This window comes from Drosophila gunungcola, unplaced genomic scaffold (assembly GCF_025200985.1).
Source record: "Drosophila gunungcola strain Sukarami unplaced genomic scaffold, Dgunungcola_SK_2 000016F, whole genome shotgun sequence".
Lineage (NCBI taxonomy): Eukaryota > Metazoa > Arthropoda > Insecta > Diptera > Drosophilidae > Drosophila > Drosophila gunungcola.
This window is the reverse complement of record NW_026453199.1, coordinates 465,244-484,831: the sequence shown is the minus strand read 5'-3', so window position 1 is coordinate 484,831 and position 19,588 is coordinate 465,244. Positions and strand designations below refer to the sequence as shown.

The following is a 19,588-nucleotide window of genomic DNA, read 5'->3' as shown; positions in this document are numbered from 1 at the left end:
CCACCACAGATCCTGTTCCGTTTGTTCTGCTTCAGCAGCCAGAATCGCAAATCGATTGTCACCCAATGCCTTAGCAGAAGAAGAATGGTCCGGCTTGTTAAGCGGCATTGTGGCCTGCAACTTAGTTTTGCGGGCCTGGGGGGAGTAACTTCTTTGCGTTTTCGGCTGACATTTCGTCCAGGAGCTTGGAACAGGCATTTCGATTTCTTTGTTTTATTCGCCAACGATGTTAATACATTTGTCAGCGGAGTTGTGGCCGAGCAAATGCTGCTAGCCGCAGTTACAGCCACGCGTTTGAAATGGTGCAAGAAACACTAGTATTGGATTTACTGCTAATTGTCACCATGGGGCTGATGATCATTGTTCGACCGGGCGTACCAGCTATATTCTCATCTCAAATTTATCTTTCCTATTGCTAGGCGAGTGAGCAGATGACTCCTCCATTATATCAATTATCTTTATACTTTTAACGTATAAAGCAATTAATATTCACAGTTCAAGATCAAAAAGTCTGTAAGACAAGTTGTAAACAACCTCCCGCTTACGCAACGCGCAGAGCGAGGTGTGATAATAACACGTTTTAAGTCTCGGTTATCGCTGTTCGATTTCGCGACAATAACAGCCTCCGCTTTGCAGTGTTCAAAAACAGACTTCGTGTGCAAGATCCACACACGAGCGGAAAGAGGCCTGAGCTAGATTACTAGAGGTAATTATCGAACACACGTCTTTACTCCACGAAAACTGGGGGGGAACTCCAAGAACGTAATGAAGTGACCAAACATCGCCCACGTTGAAGTTAAGGAGGCTTCAATAAATGGGTTGTAGATTTGCTGACTGCCTTGTCCATTTAATTCGTTTCTGCTTGCCTCCCCATCGTTTAAATTGTTGCTGTCAACTAATAGCGGTCGTGAATTAAGCACAGCTTCCACTTCGAAGAGAATCGAGTGCATTAATTTTTCGTTTTCAGTAGGAGATGTTTTTGCTGATTTGACAGCCGCCTCCCAAAAGCCCCCGAAAAGAGAGCCCATTGCAAGATGAAAACGAGCGAACCTTGCTGATCGGAGTCCAATTCTTGCAACATCCGTGCGGAACCACCAAATTTGGTGGCAATATAGTTTTTAACGTGGGACACGACGACCAACTAATATTCTGAGACAGAGAATTAACGAGTAAGACGTTAGATTCTTTAGCAGTTCTAAGTGTAATGCTTTAATATTTATTTAGTGATTCGTTGCCTAGCACTTATAACAACACTCGAGTTAGACCGAACAAATTGACTCCGCTCATTCTAAAAGGTCGACAGATTCTAGCACGGTCAGTTATAAATCATATCATATCCCATTATTTACAGCTGTGTATTTTCGAGAAACAGCCCCACACTCTCGTCATGCATTGATCAACCAAATTGTCTGTCTAAGCAAGCCGACTAACGCTCGTGGTCCTGGACGACAATTAGTGTAGTGCAAATGCTCATTGAAAATTCCATTCCATTTTGTCATTAGTATCGGGAATTTGGCGTTATATTCTAGATACGCGTACGCTAGTCGAACGCCTAATCGCATCAGTATTCGAGTACAATTTAAAATTACAAAAACGAAAGACCTTCCAACCAAAGCGGCGTTTCAAGATTATTTCCGTATTTCCTTTTAAGGATCGGTCCGCAGGATTAAAGTTGGTTGTGACGTTGACCGCCTAATCGCAGCATGGTTTGAGTACAATTTACAATTACAAAAACGAAAGACCTTTCAACCAAAGCGGCTTATCAAGATCATCGACAGCAGCTCCTTAAAGCTTGAAAACACTGCTGTGGAAATGTTTTTGAATTACGATTTTTGCTATGGTAGTTACGGGGAAAATTAGACCTAAATCTAATTGGCGTGAGAAGTTTTAAGCTTACAGCTCCTATACCTAGAGATAACTGAAGAGTCTGCGGTGACTTGCAGACGAAACTTGCGCTAGTCCTATCTGAGTGCGGGGATCATTTCCTAGGGAGTGCTAGTGCTAGTGTGATGAAAGTTATCAAAAAGTTGTATTATAAAGATTTATAACTCACTATGTTCACTTCGATTTATGTATACAACAAATCTAATAACACAATCGCTGAATTCTGAGTTTATGCAAGAGTACTACGCTCTCGGTTACATATATAAGATACCCAACCATGCACCCGTCCCTGTATGACACATTGCTAAAGATTCAATTTTATTAAAATGTATCGTTAAAATGTTATGAATCGTATCATAAGATGCTCTACAAATCTAAGGTCTTCATCGGCCATTATTGGTTTTGGACTGATTCCGGATTAAGCTGAGGTTGATTTAGTGTGGGTGAAAAGCTAAAATTTCCAATACGCGACAATCTAGCTTGATGCCGAAACATTTTTTATTTGAACAAAATTTACTTGAGATCCTCAATCCAAAAAAATCCCGCCGCCATAATTGGTTTTGGACTGATTCCGGATTTCGGATTATTAGCTGACAGAGGTTGACTTCATGTGAGACCCCATGTCCTCCGCGTAAGCAATTTATGCACAGATGCGAGCTCTTTGCGTATTTTAAGCAGGCTTCTACCGAGTTATTTTGAAGAAAGAGTTCATCTGACTAGGAGAGTGGCATTATACTTCAGTTTCCTCGACGGGGAGAAGAACCCCAAAACCGTTTTACTAATTTTATGCTTATTACTTTGCATCCCATATTGGACTCACCTGCTGCTATTTGCTGAATATGTTTGATCAGACCTTCTTCCCATCGCGACCGCGTTTTGAACTCTAAGGAACGATGTAAAACGATAATATGAAAAATTATTGAATTTGGCTACTGCTTTTTTCATATTCTATGGAGAGCATAGATTCGTAAGTGATAGTAAAGGTTCGATTTATAATTGATCAACAGGCACAATTTCCAGATAAGGAACAGATTAAACGCCATCAATAGCTACCGTTGCAGCAGCTCCTCTTCTGTGTTTATCTCAAAAAATTTGATTTGATTTCAAAGTAGAAATCGGCCTTTTTATAACCCGTTAAGTCTTGACCATAACGTAGTTAACTACGAAACAGAAGCACGATTTCTGTTACCAGCTAAGGCGGAAGCGGCAGCTGTGATTTTGACGGCAAGGCCATCGATTCCCTGAGGGCCACTCAATAAGGTTCGTAAGATGATAAGATACAAAAACCCAGAGCGAGAGTAGCCTTGGGTTAGCCGATTGCGTCGTTGCAGCGACGCATAAAAGTTTTTTAATAGGAATGTGTCAATAGATGGAAAGTTTGTAGGGCCTCTACTAGCCAGAACTTGCATAAATAACACCTCAGGGACACGATTATTCAAATTGTTCCTATAGCATATGGCTTATTGTCGCCACATTTTAACAAAACTAAAAGTTTAGCGTTTTGTTGTTAATACAAAACAGTATAAACTTTTACTGTGACACTGATTATATACTTTTAACAAACACACACAAACAACTTTTTTGGAAAGATTCGGCAAAAGCCGCACAAATCGAACATTTATTAATTTCGCCGTTGGATGTTTTCTGCTACTCCTTTTGTTGCTTCTGCAATTATATTGCTTATATTTGCATTCTGTCGCTAATCAACGCCCATCCTATGGATTCACCAAAGGTAGTTTCTGTTGATATCGAATCGAGTTGTTTTAATTGTGTTTTGGCACGACTTTCAACTTTTTGCATTAGTGAAAAATCGTGAGCAAAAAAAATTAAAACTGCGTGTACTTACAATGATAATTTTGCCATATACATAAATATATTTCAAGATATAATTGAATCGCTTTGGACCATTAAATAGCAAACAAAGTAGTCGACGCCGACTTCATTAGTGCAAACTTAATTTCCCCATTTTACGTCGTTGTAACCACCTATTTAGTTACAGTTTGCCTAAGAATTTTCTGGCGCTTTTCACAATTTTCCCGCACTTTTAATTATTTTCCCGCGTCTTATAGCACAAAACTTATACATTCGTTGCCATTAGTTATCGGGCAGTGCATGATTTTCCGTTAGGACTCGCACTTGCCAATGAATTGAGCTGCTAGCCGCATACACATACACACGCCCACCGTTACAGCTGACGCGATTTCGAGTTATCTTTGGTCGTTTCCGTTCTCGGTCGCTGAAGCAGTACAATGGTTGGTTTGCATTTTTTTCGGTACGCTTGTGAGTGCTTGCGGCATAGTACTGTTAAACAAAAACAAAAAAAAAAGCAAACTTCGACAAATCGAAGTTTATATACCCTTGCATCTATTGAAAAAATTAAATAATCTTGAAAACATTAAAATTATCATATACTTGCGTTTGATATGTTTAAAAACATTGAAGCTGTGATGATTTGTAGCTTAATTATTCGATAGTTCCTATGGCAGCTATACGATATCATTTTCCGATTTTAATAAAATTAAAATCGTAATTCTGAACTGTCAAATTAATAATAAGACAAAAAGAATTTAAAAAAAAAATACAAAATAGAAAATTTACATTTAAAAAAAATGTTTATATATTTTTATTGTTTCCATGGGAGCTGTATGATATAGTCGTCCGATTTTAATGAAATTTAAACCGTAAGTCTAAAAAATTTAACCATTGCTATATGTCGAAGAACTTAAAAAAAAATTTAAAAAAAGCAAAGTTTTTTTTTTTATTTACTTTTCCGATCGTTCCAATGGGAGCTATATGACATAGACGTCCGATTTTAATGAAATTTAAACCGTTATTCTGAAATATTTAATAATTACTAACCGTAAGTCTAAAAAATTTAATCATTGCTATATGTCGTAGAACTTAAAAAAAAATTAAAAAACAGCAAAGTTATTTTTTTTATTTACTTTTCCGATTGTGCCTATGGGAGCTTTATGATATAGACGTCCGATTTTAATGATATTTAAACCGTTATTCTGAAATATTTAACCATTACTAACCGTAAGTCTGAAAAATTTAACCATTGCTATATGTCGAAGAACTTAAAAAAAAATTAAAAAACAGCAAAGGTTTTTTTTTTATTTACTTTTCCGATTGTTCCTATGGGAGCTATATGATATAGACGTCCGATTTTAATGATATTTAAACCGTTATTCTGAAATATTTAACCATTACTAACCGTAAGTCTAAAAAATTTAACCATTGCTATATGTCGAAGAACTTAAAAAAAAATTAAAAAACAGCAAAGTTATTTTTTTTATTTACTTTTCCGATTGTTCCTATGGGAGCTATATGATATAGACGTCCGATTTTAATGAAATTTAAACCGTTATTCTGAAATATTTAACTATTACTACATGTCGAAGAACTAAAAAAAAAATTATAAAAAAATTTTAAAAATTAAAAGTTATAATTTTTTTTTCCGATTCTTCCTATGGGAGCTATATGCTATATCCGTCCGATCCGGCTCGTTCCGACCTGCAATAGAAATACAACTTTTGGGAAAGTTTCATGCAAATAGCTTTAAAACTTAGAGATTAGTATGCGTAGAAACGGTCGGACAAACAGACAGACGTCTGTTTTCCAAAACTTAATATTCTTTAAAATAACTAAATTTCGATTTATACGCATGTATGCTTAAAAGCATGCCGATTTTTAGCTCAATTATCCGATCGGCCCTATGGCACCTATATGATATCGTCGTCCGATTTTAATTTAATTAACAGCTTAGTTCTAAAATTTTAAACCATTAAAAGTTAAATTTTATTTTCATTTACATATTAAACTAATATATCTACATCTATCTATGTCTCAAAAAACAAAAAAAATAAATAAATAAAGATTATTTTTTGTCATTTTTTTCCTGTGGGAGCTATATGCTATAGTCGTCCAAGCCGCCTCGTTTCGACTGATATACCACCTGCAATAGAAAGGGATAGATTTATGCAGATAGCTTTAAAACTAAGAAACTAGTTTGCGCAGAAACGAGCAAACGGACGGACGGATCTACAGACGGACGGAAGGACAGACGGGCATGGCTAGATCGACTCTTGTAGTGATGCTGATCAAGAATATATATATAAATTACTTTTAGACCGTTTTATATTTTTGTTTAATGTTATTTATTACTCTCAAGCCTGTTTAGGCAAAGGGTTAGATAAATTTATAAAGGTTTATCTTAACACAGCTATGGCTGCGGAGTACCAAACTTAGACTAACTTAAGGTTCTGATCCGGCCACAGCTTGAGGCCTTTGCCTGCTAGCAGCGCTGTCTCTAAAATGCAAGGTCAGCTTGGTATCCAGCGATCATTCGCTGAGCGCATGTTCCCCGCGCTGCCGCTAAAGCGCCGGGTCAACACTTGGTATCAGACGATGAGGCGGTGGCACCCGAATCGCGGATTCGGCAGTTTCCTTGCTGCGCGTGTTGGCCACCGGATATGACCTGCAACTCGACAAAATCTGCTCATGGGAATTGGGCTTGTTAACTTATACGTTAAAGGGTCGGAAATGTCTCCTTCACTGCGTTGCATTCTTCTGACTGAAATTCTACTACCCTATGCAAAGGTCTAATAAAGTAAAGATCTGGTTTTGAACCCGTGTGACAAGGATTGGTAGTGGCACGTCTTAGCCATAACGTCACATGGCAAGCTGGGCTGGGCCTGACATGATATTAACTAGAATCCACCAGTGCGGGATCTACGACAAAATGCGGGTTCCACCGCTGGAATTATTATTATCCACATCCGTTACGATAGTTAGATCGCTATTGGAATCAGGCATAGAATGAGTAGATTGGAAAAAATCGGCAAATACGATAGCAATACAAGTTTTGTCCGATGCAGTAAAATTATAAAGAATTAGAGAGGCAGGAAAGCAGTGGGACTTTAGTTTCTAGTTAACAAAAGAGAATAATAGCTTCGGATTACTTTAAGAGTCAATTTTACACCGTGATAGATAGTTAATAACTTCTACTGAGCCGATCTCTTTAGATATTTAGATATCTAAGCTGACGAGTAAGCCACTTAGAACTATAAAAAGTTCAAGCCTTAAAAAAAGTAGAGGACAATATAAAAGTATGCATCAGAAAAATCAAATCAAACCAATCTGTAACAGATTAAGAATGTAATAGTTCCAAATAATTCGTTCTCCTAAAAAACCATTTTTCCTGTGGCATTATTGGAAATTTCACCGAATGGAAAAAGAAATTTAAAAATTCAAATAGTTTGATTAAGCGTCGTTTTTGACCGGTTGTGCTTATCTTGTTTCTGTGATTTTGATAGTACTGGTGTTTTAACTAAGCTTAGCTTAACTGCATTTTGTATGTTTGAAACTAGGCTTTTCAAATAAATTTTAATTCGCTATTAGAGTTTTAATAATTTTATTATAAATTGTCTAAGCCCTGTGCATTGTTATTTCATTTTCTTGTGCATGTAACATTTTATTCTCTCCCTCCCGATATACTTCTTGCGCCTATCGAACTTGTACGTACATAGTTGTTAGTGTTTCACAACCACGCTCAGTCGATGGAAAAGTTTGGCTCTCACTCTCTTCCTCTTCTGCATTCTCGAGCGATACTTTCACTTCTGTGTTTTTGTGTTTATCATTTTGCGTTTTCTTTTGATCCCAGTGTCAAATTGCCTAAGGTTTTTATTATTTTTTTTTTTGCTCCATACATTGCATTATTGCTTCTAATTCTGCTTTTTTTTTATATATAAAAAAAATTATTAATGATTATGTCTGTTACCTGTGTTAAGAAAGGTTGCCAGCTTCCATATACATCAAAAGAAATATTTATCATTTGCTGGCTCTGCGATGCAATTATGCATGCTAAATGTGCAGGATTCGTTCGGAGAGTTACAGATAACATTGACCTGCGGACTGGACTCAAGTGGTCACGTGAGTCCTGCAGGGATGTGTGGCTTTATTTAAAACCACTCACTGAAGGGTTCAACGAGGTAAGTGAACAACTTAGTAGTAGAAAACTAAGTAGAAATTAAGTAAAAACCGTGGGTCCTTGGAAACGGGCGCTCCTACAAATGTGGTTTCAGAAAAGGAATCTGCCCCCATTCCAATTTTAAATGATGGTCCGATCGTAATACACCAATCGAAAGGTATCGTTATATGATTAAGAATTGCGTACCAAGACTTTAGGAAAATTGATTGGTTGAGGAAAATGGGCGGTGAAAGTGACATACTAAAAAAATTTTTAAGTTGAGTTCCTGAGCTTGGGTTAGTAAAATATAACACTTTTTAACACAGTTTAAAATTTATTCAATATACGCGTCGGATGACACCAAATTTGGATCCGAAGTTCCGTTTAAAAGTTATTCAAAAAATACTTTTTTTTTGTACGTTTAAAAAGTACACAAGCTTTCTACATCGTTTCTCAATTTCAACAAATTTTAAGGACTTCTTTTAGAATTCTAGAATAATTTTTTTGAGTTGGGCAGGTGGTTACAAAAAAAGTTTGTTTTACGACTATTTGAAAAACTAACTTATTTAGCGGGTAATCGCTAAAACAGCACGACTATATCTTTTAAACTAGTTAAGCGACAGACAAGTTATATATGTTATTAAAAAGGTATTGTCAAATGCTAATCACGAAACCAAGTTGGTCTAAATAAAATAATTTAAAAATTATTTCTTCTTATTATTTTTTTTGTGCAAATTTTAAAAAATTGTTAGAGTTGATTTTTGTTTATTTTTTATAGCCCTTGAGGTTTCTCAACTTTTGGTTTTCTGCATGAATGTTTAAGCAAGGAAAACGGCTACTTTTCTCAGTTTGGAGAATTTGACGCTGCTTAATCAAGAAGTTCCTCCGAAAAGTATCCACCACCAATTTGGTGGGGACAATGCTATAAAAAATTGTTTCAGGTTAAAGGAAGAAACATTTTCATTAAATAATTGCAAAATATTAATTATTGTTTCAAATTTAAAACTAATCTTAATTTAAGCAAACTTATTTGAAATCAAATACTTTGCAAAAAAATGAGCAAGATGTAAGCAAATCTCATAAAAAACGAAGGTATTCAAATTTTAATGTTCTTTAGGGCCAGATAACTTTCTCGTTAATTTTTATATCCTTACACATGATATTTAAATTTCAGTCTGAAGGACACATTCCCTACTCCAACAGCATCATTAGGAGAGTCGATCTAGACATGTCCGATTGTTTGTCCACTCGTTTCTACGCAAAACTAGCCCATCAGTTTTAAAACTATTAGTAGAAGTTGAAAGCGTAGAAATAGCTGATTGTAAAACAAAATCAAAATATTGTTGTTTTAAAAAATTTTAATTTTTGGAATAGTTTTAAGGGTACATAAGCTTGGACTTGTTGAAGTTTGCTTTTTTGTTGTTAGTTATAATTTCAAATATTGTCAAACGTAGTTTGTTAAACAAAAAATAGAAAATTAATTAGCTTGGAATTGCCGAAGTTTGCTTCCTTTCTTGTTAGTTATAATTTAAAGTATTGTCAAACGTAGTTTGTTAAAACAAAATTAGCACAGAAGTATAAATACAATTTTTTTGGGAAAAACCATGGCCACAATATCGGGGTACTTTCACTATATTTCAAAGAAAACCTTCTAATATCAAACAAAAACACCTCTTAAAGAGGTAAAGAAAGTCATGACGATCGCACGTTCAACATATAAAATATCTGATATTAAATTTTGTGACGAAAAATGAGTAAGCATTCGACTAAATAATGACACCTTTTAAATGCCCCCATTCGTAATGCTGAGATAAAAAAGGCCTGTGTAGGCAAAATACCTGTATGATTATGTTTTTCACCTCGTTAAGAGGTGTTTTTGTTTGATACTTTATATGGTCAAAAACGCTTCCTTCTACCTGTTTCATACTTTTCAACGTATATAATGCACATTTTCACTCTAAGAGTAACGGCTATAATAAACAGATTTCAATCCTGCTTTTAAGGGTTTGATCCAATATTGAGTTCTCTCCAGATTTTTTAAAATATTTCACAAGCAAGTTCTAGTTGGTCAAAAGTATGTTGATTTCTGCTCAATTTTGTATCTGTTTTTCCACGACATTGCTAAGTAAATAATTAACGCAGTGTATTAAGTTATGAGTTTACATACCTGTAGCCTATTTGTCCATTAACTTAGCAGCATGTAACCGGTATTTGAAACTTCTTTTAGAAATATATTGGATCGTAATACACGATCTTCTTAAAAAATGATCGGTCCATAATCTAAAGTTATTGCATGTGCGTGTAGTCTAACTTCTTGCTACCTCGACTTTTGTTTATACCCTTGCAAATTGTATTATAATTTCAGAAGTTTGCAATGCAGTGAAGGAGACATTTCATATAGCTTCCATAGGAACAATCGGGAAAAAATATGATAAAAAATATGACTTTGAGGTTTTTTAAATTTTTGTTTAAAGTTTTTCAATATTTAGTAATGGTTTATTATTTTGGAATTACCGTTACATTTGATCAAAATCGGACGAATATATCATATAGCTCCCATGGGAACAATCGGAATATTAAAAACAAAAATGAAAAAAATTTTTTAACTTCTCTCTTATTTTTAATTTTTTTTTTGTAATTCTTTTGGACTTAGGAATTGTAGCAAGTAGTCGTACACATATGAACATACACACCTACACTTAAGTACTAAGGATGCTATTATACATACATACATTGTCAACCGAACACTATGCATGTCTCGGTTTCGCACATACGATTGGTTTAAGTTCTTGTGAAGTAGGCTTAGCATGCATAACTTGGAAAAGAATAAACTAGCAGCAAAAGTGCGACAACTGAATCAACAACACGAAATTGTGCCTCCTACAATTTCAGAAGTGAGATTTTTGAAAAAAATGTTTTTGCACTATACTCAGAATACGAGAAAAACTAATCTTAAATTCAGTGAGTAAAAATGGAAACCATCGGGGTAGACGAGAACAGTGCTTCGAAGATGGTTGGAAAACCTCGGAATGCAGAAAAGCGGAAACAAGGCGGCGCTCGCATCGCGTCTAAATGGGTGCGACAATTGATCGACAGAACCCAATTGCTATAGCACAGCCAATGTGTGATGCTGCCCACATACAGGAAAATTTTGAGTAACAAGTTCTGTCTGAGATATTAATTCGTGGACCCAACTCTGGGTTTTACAAGAATATAATAGAACCAAACTTTTCCGGTGGTTTCAACCAAAGCACGGGATATTCGTCGGACACAAAGGACATAGCTTTCGTCGTGGGATTACAAGACATTCGTATTGAAAACTTTACAAATTTCATCGAACTTTTTGACAAAACAATTTCTAAATCTATGAATGGTGGGTTTGGGTCGCAGCATTTTGAAAGCGTTTTGCACAATCTCGAGTTGTCTCTTAAACACTAGAGTCCACATTTCGGAAATACTTTGTTGTTTAATTCCACCGCCTTGTGGAATCATGAAGGCGACATAGTTAGCAACCTTCGCGTATCAGAAATGATATCAAAGCTGCGAGCAAGGTTAGGTCAGAAAAAAACAAAAATATTTTTAAGACAAAATTAAGCAATATTTGATTTACAATAGATTTACAAAGTCGCCCGATGAGTTTATGACAAATCTTTCAAACAGGGTGAACTAGAGCAGCTAAATCAAAAAGTAAAAGACCTTAATGCGGAAAATTTTGAAAAAATGTATGAGAATGCTTTGATATTGGATGCGTTTCAAAAGGCTAAGCCCAATTCTGATGTTCTTTCGTGTCTAACAATTAATGACGTAATCGACCCACAAAAAAATCCAACAATATTCATTCAAAGTATTCAAAATGTGCAAGCCCAGATCTTCAAAGTTTCGACAAACGTTTTAACATAATATAACAGGTCTAAGTCAAGCGGAAACACTGCTTCTGCCATTGTTTTGCAATGCTATCAGTGTAATGGGGATAAGCTCACTTTTTAAAAACCGGTGGTATCGATTTTAAGTTTAATTTCATTGATGATGTGAAAGATGCAAAGAGTTACTCAATTTTAAGTTTGACGATTTGGATCGTCTTTAAATGCTTATTCAAAATTATATATCTAATAATTCTGTAGGAGTTCCGAGTTCAGGTCACTTATATGCTATGTTGGTAAACTTAAATCCCTATTATCAGGCGTAGATCATATAGAATTCATGAAAAATTTCGTTCAAGAAATGGGTGATAAGTTGAGATTAATAGAAACGAAGTTAATGAACAAAAGCAAAATGCGTGGTGCCATTAACTGCACAGAATCTTACTTTCCATTGGCTGTGAGTCATTACAGAAATTTCTTGAAGGCATTGCCACCGCTACCTGGTCGAAGAAGGCAGTCCATTCTGCCCATCTAGCTGAGCCACACACGCTTTCAATTTGTCCTTTCCAACAAATGCGGCGGTCCAATGTTACACCAAGGCAGAGGGTACGCGAACGACCAGAGCGGAGAGCAAATGTGGCGTGCTGCGTTTTGTCGACGTTTAGTGCAAAGTTCCACCGAGAAGCCCAACACTCGAATTCATTTAAGAATGTCTGGACACGCCGGGAGGCAGACGAAGGGGTACATTGTCATCTGCATAGGTGGCCAGGAGTGTACCGCGTGCAAGTGGGTTTGAAAGATCCGACGTATAAACTGTATACAGGACTGGCACAAGGACGCTTCCTTGTGGGACCCCAGCACGAATTGGGCGTAGTTCAGTTTAGTATGCACACATATTTTATACCCACTGTACCAAGAGTACTTAAAGGGTACACTCTGTAACACTTTATTGCAGTGTTTACATAATCAAAATGTCCCGTTCATAAACCCAAGTGTCCGAAATATGAACCGGTCGCTATGCCTTGGACTACACACCGAAAGTGCTAGCGTCGGCATAATTGTAACACAAACGGACCTCATGTGCATATACATCGCGCTCTTGCTTAAGAGAGCATAGCCTATATACTTAAGCATATACATAGCCGTTTTTCTGCCGCCGTCTGTGGGCAGCGCAGCGACGAGACTTAGCCTTACTTAGAATTAAAAGAATAATGTTAAAATCAGAAAACATTTAAACGTTGGAGCGGCACCATTGCTGCTTCTACAAAATAAAGATTCAAATTAAAATTCTAAAAAACTTGATGTTTAAATTGTTATCAAAATGGATACTTCACCAGAACGATGTTCACGGATGTCGCTACCAAACTCCCTTTTATCCAAGAATGACACGATTAGCTTCCATAATCCCTCATGCAAAAGTGGCATTAGTTTGTTAAGGAGACCTTCGTGCCAAACTCTGTCAAAGGCCTGTTGAACATCAAGAAAGACAGCTGAGCAGTATTTGCGATCTTCCAAAGCACGCAGTACATGATTTTTTACTCTGTGCACTTCCTCAACAGCACAATGGCGACTACGAAAGCCAAACTGGTAGTCTGGAAGGGCTAAGAGCCTAGCAAGCATGATCCGCTCAAAAATCTTGGAAAAAGTGAATAGGAGACTAATCGGCCGATAGGAATTTTGGGAGCACGCGTCTTTTCCTTTTTTTGGTACTATTGTGACTAGAGCACGTTTCCAAGGTGCTGGAAAATGACCAAGGTCTAGGGAGGCATTAAAGAGTTGAGAGAGCTGCGTAGTGACTGAGCTAGGCAGAGCCTTTGCTACCTTTCCGTCAATGGCGTCCATGCCAGGAACCTTAGTGGAAACTAGTCGCCTAATATGATCACAAACCTCAACCTCGTCTACTGTACGCACATCAACAGAAGGGCCAAAAGAGAGTCGTAATATAGATATAGTGGTTTGGATTTCTCGGCTTGTTGCAAAGTCAAATGGAGTGAAGCGATTTTCCAAATCATATGCAAATACTTCAGCAATCTCGGAATCGCTGTGGGCCTAAATGTCGTCGTTAAGTTTAAGTGAGAATCTCTAAAGCGGCTGTCTTTTAAGGCTGCGAATGCATTTTCACAGCGCAAGCCCGTTTCTGGTTAGGGTCAATGGCACTAAGCTTGTCCATAAAGAATTCAGACTTGGCCAAACGGAGGACTTTTTTTAAGTTCTGACACAGCAGCCTTCCACCTTGCAATGTCGATGGTATGCCTCGTCCTCATCCAAACGCGGCGGAGGGCATGACATTTTCTCGCCAAGGCAGCAATTTCTGGTTTCGAAGTAGACCAAGATGGTGGAGGAATAGGAACACTTCTAGCAGGAGAGGCAGCTAGGTGGATCTGGTCAATTAAGAACTCAGCAAAGAAATCAACTTCGTTTACGGTAGTAAAAGAGGGATACTCCTGAGTCAGGGCAGAGTGTCGGGCACCGAAACTTCTCATATCCGAACCACGAGGTAGAAGACTGATTTTGGTAACGACCGTATAGGCATCAACGCAGAGATATATCAAAAGCGGAACATGGTCAGAGGAAAGACCGGGACACTCCGAGATAGCAAGGTGGCTTCACGGGATGTCTCTGTACACCGCAAAAACAATTGCCGTCGGAAGTTGGTTATTAATCCATGGAAAATGCTAAGGTCCGCCAGTGGCCAGAATCTGCATACTTGAGTGAGCAGCATTCTCTTGCTGCTTCCTCAACTTATTATAAATTTCAGAATCTTGTCCTGGGCAGGTTGTTATGTAGTTTCAGTGTTTGGCTGGCTTAGCGGGGGCAATACATTTTGGCGCAAATCACGCACTGGCAAATACTGACTTAAGGATGCAGAAGGTCGCGAGGTAAACCAAGCATTATGAGCCGGGGGCAAAGCAGGTTTAAGGAAAAGCTTTTGAATCGGGCTGTGATCCACAGAGGTATTAGGCCTACGTTTCTCAATAGCCTCTAAATAGGCAGAACATCGGCGGGAGGAAGCACTATGATTAGAGCCACAGTTAACGTATTAAACTGCTCTTCTTCCGTGGCCAGTTACTTATCCTTGTCCTTCGTCTCATGGTCACCAGCACAACTGGCGCACTTTGGCAAAACTGAGCAAAAATTTTTAGAACGCCCAAATTCTGACATCGAAAACACCTTTAAGGTCCTTTTCTCTGGAGCTGCGGTTCTACTTTCACCACCTGGTAATCAACTTTGCGAATATCATAAACTTCTTTGTTGTTTCTCGCTGGTTCCATTTCAACAAAGAATATATCCCGGTTCGCCTTGTCATTCTCACCAAGGGGGTTGTATACACTACGAGGATTGTGCCCCAAGGCTGTAAGCCTCGCAGTAATTTCAGCTATCGCAGCAGCCGCATGGAGACCCTTGGTGACGACTCGAAAGACCCTTTCGTTCTTAAATTAAAAGGTGTTGACAGTGATTTCCGTCATCCACAGTAATTCTACAGGAAGATTGACCAGTCATCTGGATCCGAAAACCTGTAGTCACAGATGAAAGTAAAGCAACTAGTTTTCGAAAATCAGTGACACCCCTCAGCGGAAAGAGAGGTTATTAATTTAGGTCAGACGCTTTTTATCAGCACCATTCTTACTAATCCAAGTAGTAATCCAAAGAGTCATAGTGTTCAAAGATTTAGATGAGCAGGTGACAGGTTCAAAAGGATCATCAATGTCTTGATCTTCAAAGGTTAAATTGTCCGAGATGTCAGTGAGGCACCTAATGACATTAAAGGAAATCGCCTTGGCATTCCTAGAGGCTTGGTTGAAGACTTTTTCGACAACTTCGTCTTTATTGACCGGTGGTCTGATGATTTGGTCCTGGGCAAACTACAAATGCTTACTCACACGGGGGTCAATATTACTTTTACAACAAGTGTTTCCAGAGATGGCTTGAAAATGAAAAACAACATTACCTGACATGATATCAGCATCTGACATTGCACGGCCTGTTAAAAGAAGAGGCAAGGACGGCGAAAATTATGTTTCAAAGTTCAGAAAACCGAGTTAACAAAAAAGAGGAAAAAAATTTGTATACAATTTTTGAATAAATACGGGAGCTCAGAAAAAAACACAACATCGGAACTAGTTGACATTTTATTTAGTTCCTTTGAGCTATTTATTCACTACCAATTAAAATGTACTAAACAATTAAAAAAACAATTATTGTTGTTGTTAAGATTAATTAAATGGTTTTGTGGGTCACGCGCATTATCGTATGTACTAAACAATTAAAAAAACAATTATTGTTGTTGTTAAGATTAATTAAATGACTCATCCATATTGTGGGGCACGCGCATTATCGTATGCATACGGTGTTTTTCTTTACATAACATCCAGTTATGCAGGTGCTTTTAAAAAATGAACCTACGTTGTTAAGCACCGTTTCACGAAGTACACAAGCGCCCATTTTATACGTAATTTAAGCCATATTATTAACCATATTGTAGCCACGAACAGCTTAACTCGATTAATCTATTTTTAATTAGTCGAAAATCCAAACGCAATTATTAAAAATCATAAATATATCAATTCTTAGACTTCCAAAGCGAACAGTCGTGTTTTTTTGTGCGCTCCGAATTTTTATTGTTTTTGTAATAACCCATCGGGGGGAAATATCAAAATTTATACTATCCGGTCAATTAATATATAAACTTTAATATCTTTGGTCGCTTCGCGAGTGTAGTGAATTATGTTAACAATTTATTTATTATTATGTTTTTTGTGCAGAACGCTCCCGCGGATCCGCAGCCGATCGCAGCAGCCCCTCCATTGCTACTAAGATCGGCAGCTAAAAAAAGGTTCGGAACCCGAACAAGCCGTAGGGGAGGGTGTGCAACCAGGGACAACCAGGATTTCTGAATTGTACGCTGTGGTTTCACAATCAGTGAACTTTCAAAACCCGAGTAACTTAACTTTACCTCCACAAGGGGATGTGTGTCCGGAATGCCGGCTGTGTTGGTTCTTTAGAAACTCATTTTGCAGTTCTGAAACCCCTTTCAGTGGTTCCACTCAAGAAACAAATATTTGTTTCTCGGCTTTCCCCTGCTCAGACATCTTATGATGTGCTGTCTTATATACAAGACAGGACAAAAGCCGATAAAGTTATTGTTAAAGTGGAAAAATTCCACTTTTCTTACGCTAGGTACATTTTATCTTTCAAGATCACTATCCCAAATGAGCTTTTTGAAGCCATATGCCGTGCCGACTTTTGGCCGCAACATATGGTGGTAAAAGAGTTAAAAACTAAGACAAAAAAGGAAAGGCCCGTGAGTGTCTGCTTTATCTAAAAGAAACTAATATCCCGCCTTCTTCTTTCCTATCAAAATACAAGGGGCTTACTTTGTAAGCTGACTGAATTGTATTCTGGTAGTTTTTTCCTTTTTATCCCATGTTATTGTGTTAACAGAAAACTGGTTAAAAACGGAGATATTTAGCTCCGAAGTTTTCCCAGGTAAGTACACAATTTATAGGTTTGGCCGTCCTTTCAGACGAGTAGGAGGAGTCTTGATCGACTCAAACCTCACTTCTGAATTACTATCTTATAATGAAATAAAAGACATTAAATTTCTAGCTATACAATTCTCGTTCCCCGGCAGTTTTATATATATTACTTGTTCATACGAACAACCTTTCCGTTATACAGTCCATTTTTCAAGAACTGTCAGATAGAGATCAGTTAATATGTAGTTTCAGGTGATTTTAATATACCGAATGCGACTTGGTCCACAGATAAAAAAACTATTATCTTAATTCTCTTAGCGCAGCATGTCTTTATTGACGGCTTGCTTGACATTGCGCTATCTCAAGTGAACCATGTCCAGAATTGTTTGGATCGTTTACTGGGTTTGTGTTTTGTGTCAAATCCAGAAAGCGTCTGCTTATTAAGAATTTCAGCACTAAAGCAACCTAAGGATCCTTATCACCCAACTTTAGAGCTGACTGTTGATGCAGGATCAGAGCTTAAAGAAATATCTGAAAAGCCTGATAAACGAACCCACTGCTTTCGCAAGACTAACTTTGACTGCTTAAATATAATACATGTATATCAGGCTTTAATTGGTCCGAACTTTATTTATGCACTTACATGGCTGAGGCCGTTAGTATCTTTTATAGTGCATTTACATTTTCCGTCGAACTCCAATAAATAAATTTAAAATGTTTTTATCACAAGCTGCCTTTTCCAGATACATAAATGTAATTTTACCGTGCAAAAATTCTATAATTTTCTTAAAACTAAGCGTAAATCAGCCTCTCACCCAGCATCGCTATCATTTGCATCGCCATCATCTATGGCAAACACTGATCAGTCAATTGCCGATCTTTTTGCGCAGTTTTTCCAAGCGACATATTCAGCGACGTCCAGTCTACTCACCGCCTTCTGATAGTGTTCCTGGCTGAGGAAAATAGATCAAATACTTGCAATTATAGAGGTATCTCCAAGCTTTTCGAAAAAGTTATTACCTGCCATTTGAAACATCTTTGTAGATCGATTATATATCCATGCCAGCATGGATTTACAATAAGCAGGTCTTCTACGACCAACCTTTTGGAGCTAACATCGATCTTTATAAATGGCTTAAAGCCATGAAATATCCTTCAGACTGACGAAGTGTACACGGATTTTGGCAAACGATCTTCTTAAATGGTTGTAGGACACAACGAGTCCTTTTTAAAAGCTCGGTTTTTAAGCTGATTCAAGTTACTTCAGGCGAGCCACAGGGAAGCCACCTTGGCCCACTTCTTTTTACATTGTTTATTAACGGTCTCCCTTTAGTCTTGACAAATTCGGGGGTCCTTATGTACGCGGATGACGTTAAGTTATGCCTGCAATATTGCGATATTTTTCGCAGTTCAAACTTACGAGGGCTTCGCGCGTAACAAGCTTTGCTTGGTGTCGTAAGGGCCATTTGTTTGTACTGATCAAAGTACATCAACGTCCGAATCTAATAGGGCTTATGAAACCCTTTAATGTACTGATGGACGTCCATAATGCAATCGTGGCATTGGCGACTTGGACGACAAGGACGAGGAGCCAAAATCCGGCATAGCGACATAATTCCGCCGCCACAATTCCGCTTAGTACATTTGGTCGCAAACTTATATGGTTTTTTTCTGGCGAAATTATGTCGCATAATATGGCGCGAAAATAAGTCGCATAAAAATTACTTTTGCGAACTTATGTCGAATTAAAATCACATAAATTCAACGAGTAAAAACGACAAAATTTTGAGAAATTTCGTTTAGCAGCGAATTTCGAAGCTTGAAAAATAATGTCGTTCTTTCTGCGGCGAACTTATGGCGTTTTCAAACATCATAAGATCGTGCAAAATTATGTCGGCGGAATTAAGTTGTTACCCCCAAAATCCCCGTATATGTAGGAGTTTTTCCCTGCCAGAGGATATTCTGCGCTTTTGCTTTTTTTCAGTAATCTTTATGAATAGAAAAATTGCGCCCTCCTTGTCAATAAAAATCAGCTTTTCTAGCGGTAACAACGACGAAATATCGTTAAGAATTTGTATTTTCCGGTATTTTGAAGTTCACGCAGGCACCCGAGGATGCAAAAACAGTTTACTAGAAGTAAACAAACCAAAAAAGAAGAAGAAGAAAACACAAAAATTAATGTTCCCTCCAACAAAATAGATATTAACGCAAAACTAAATACATTTTTAACATTCGTAAATTGAATGTTTTTCATCTGCTTATGATTTATCCATTAATGTTGGCCTATGGCTTTTCCGCGCCAGTTGTAGGTCGTCCAGCTTTTTACCCCGCAGGTTCAATAAATGTCAATATGTTATATTATCGAATAGCATTTCTTCATTTAATTAATTTTTTTG

General features: G+C 37.5%; 1 protein-coding gene across 9 annotated transcripts in view; it reads right to left on the bottom strand.

Annotated features, from left to right (window-relative positions):
- The window catches only part of LOC128263693 (gamma-interferon-inducible lysosomal thiol reductase), a 284,704-nt gene that overhangs the window by 191,620 nt on the left and 73,496 nt on the right, over positions 1–19,588 (bottom strand). The window contains exon 1 of one of the 9 annotated variants that reach the window (XM_052998786.1): positions 4,301–4,421. The exons of the other annotated variants lie outside the window; for them this stretch is intronic. Coding sequence (XP_052854746.1) covers positions 4,301–4,384 — 84 coding nt within the window. The 5' untranslated portion in view covers positions 4,385–4,421. Of the gene's footprint in view, positions 1–4,300; positions 4,422–19,588 lie in introns of those variants that run through there. 9 annotated transcript variants of the gene reach the window in all.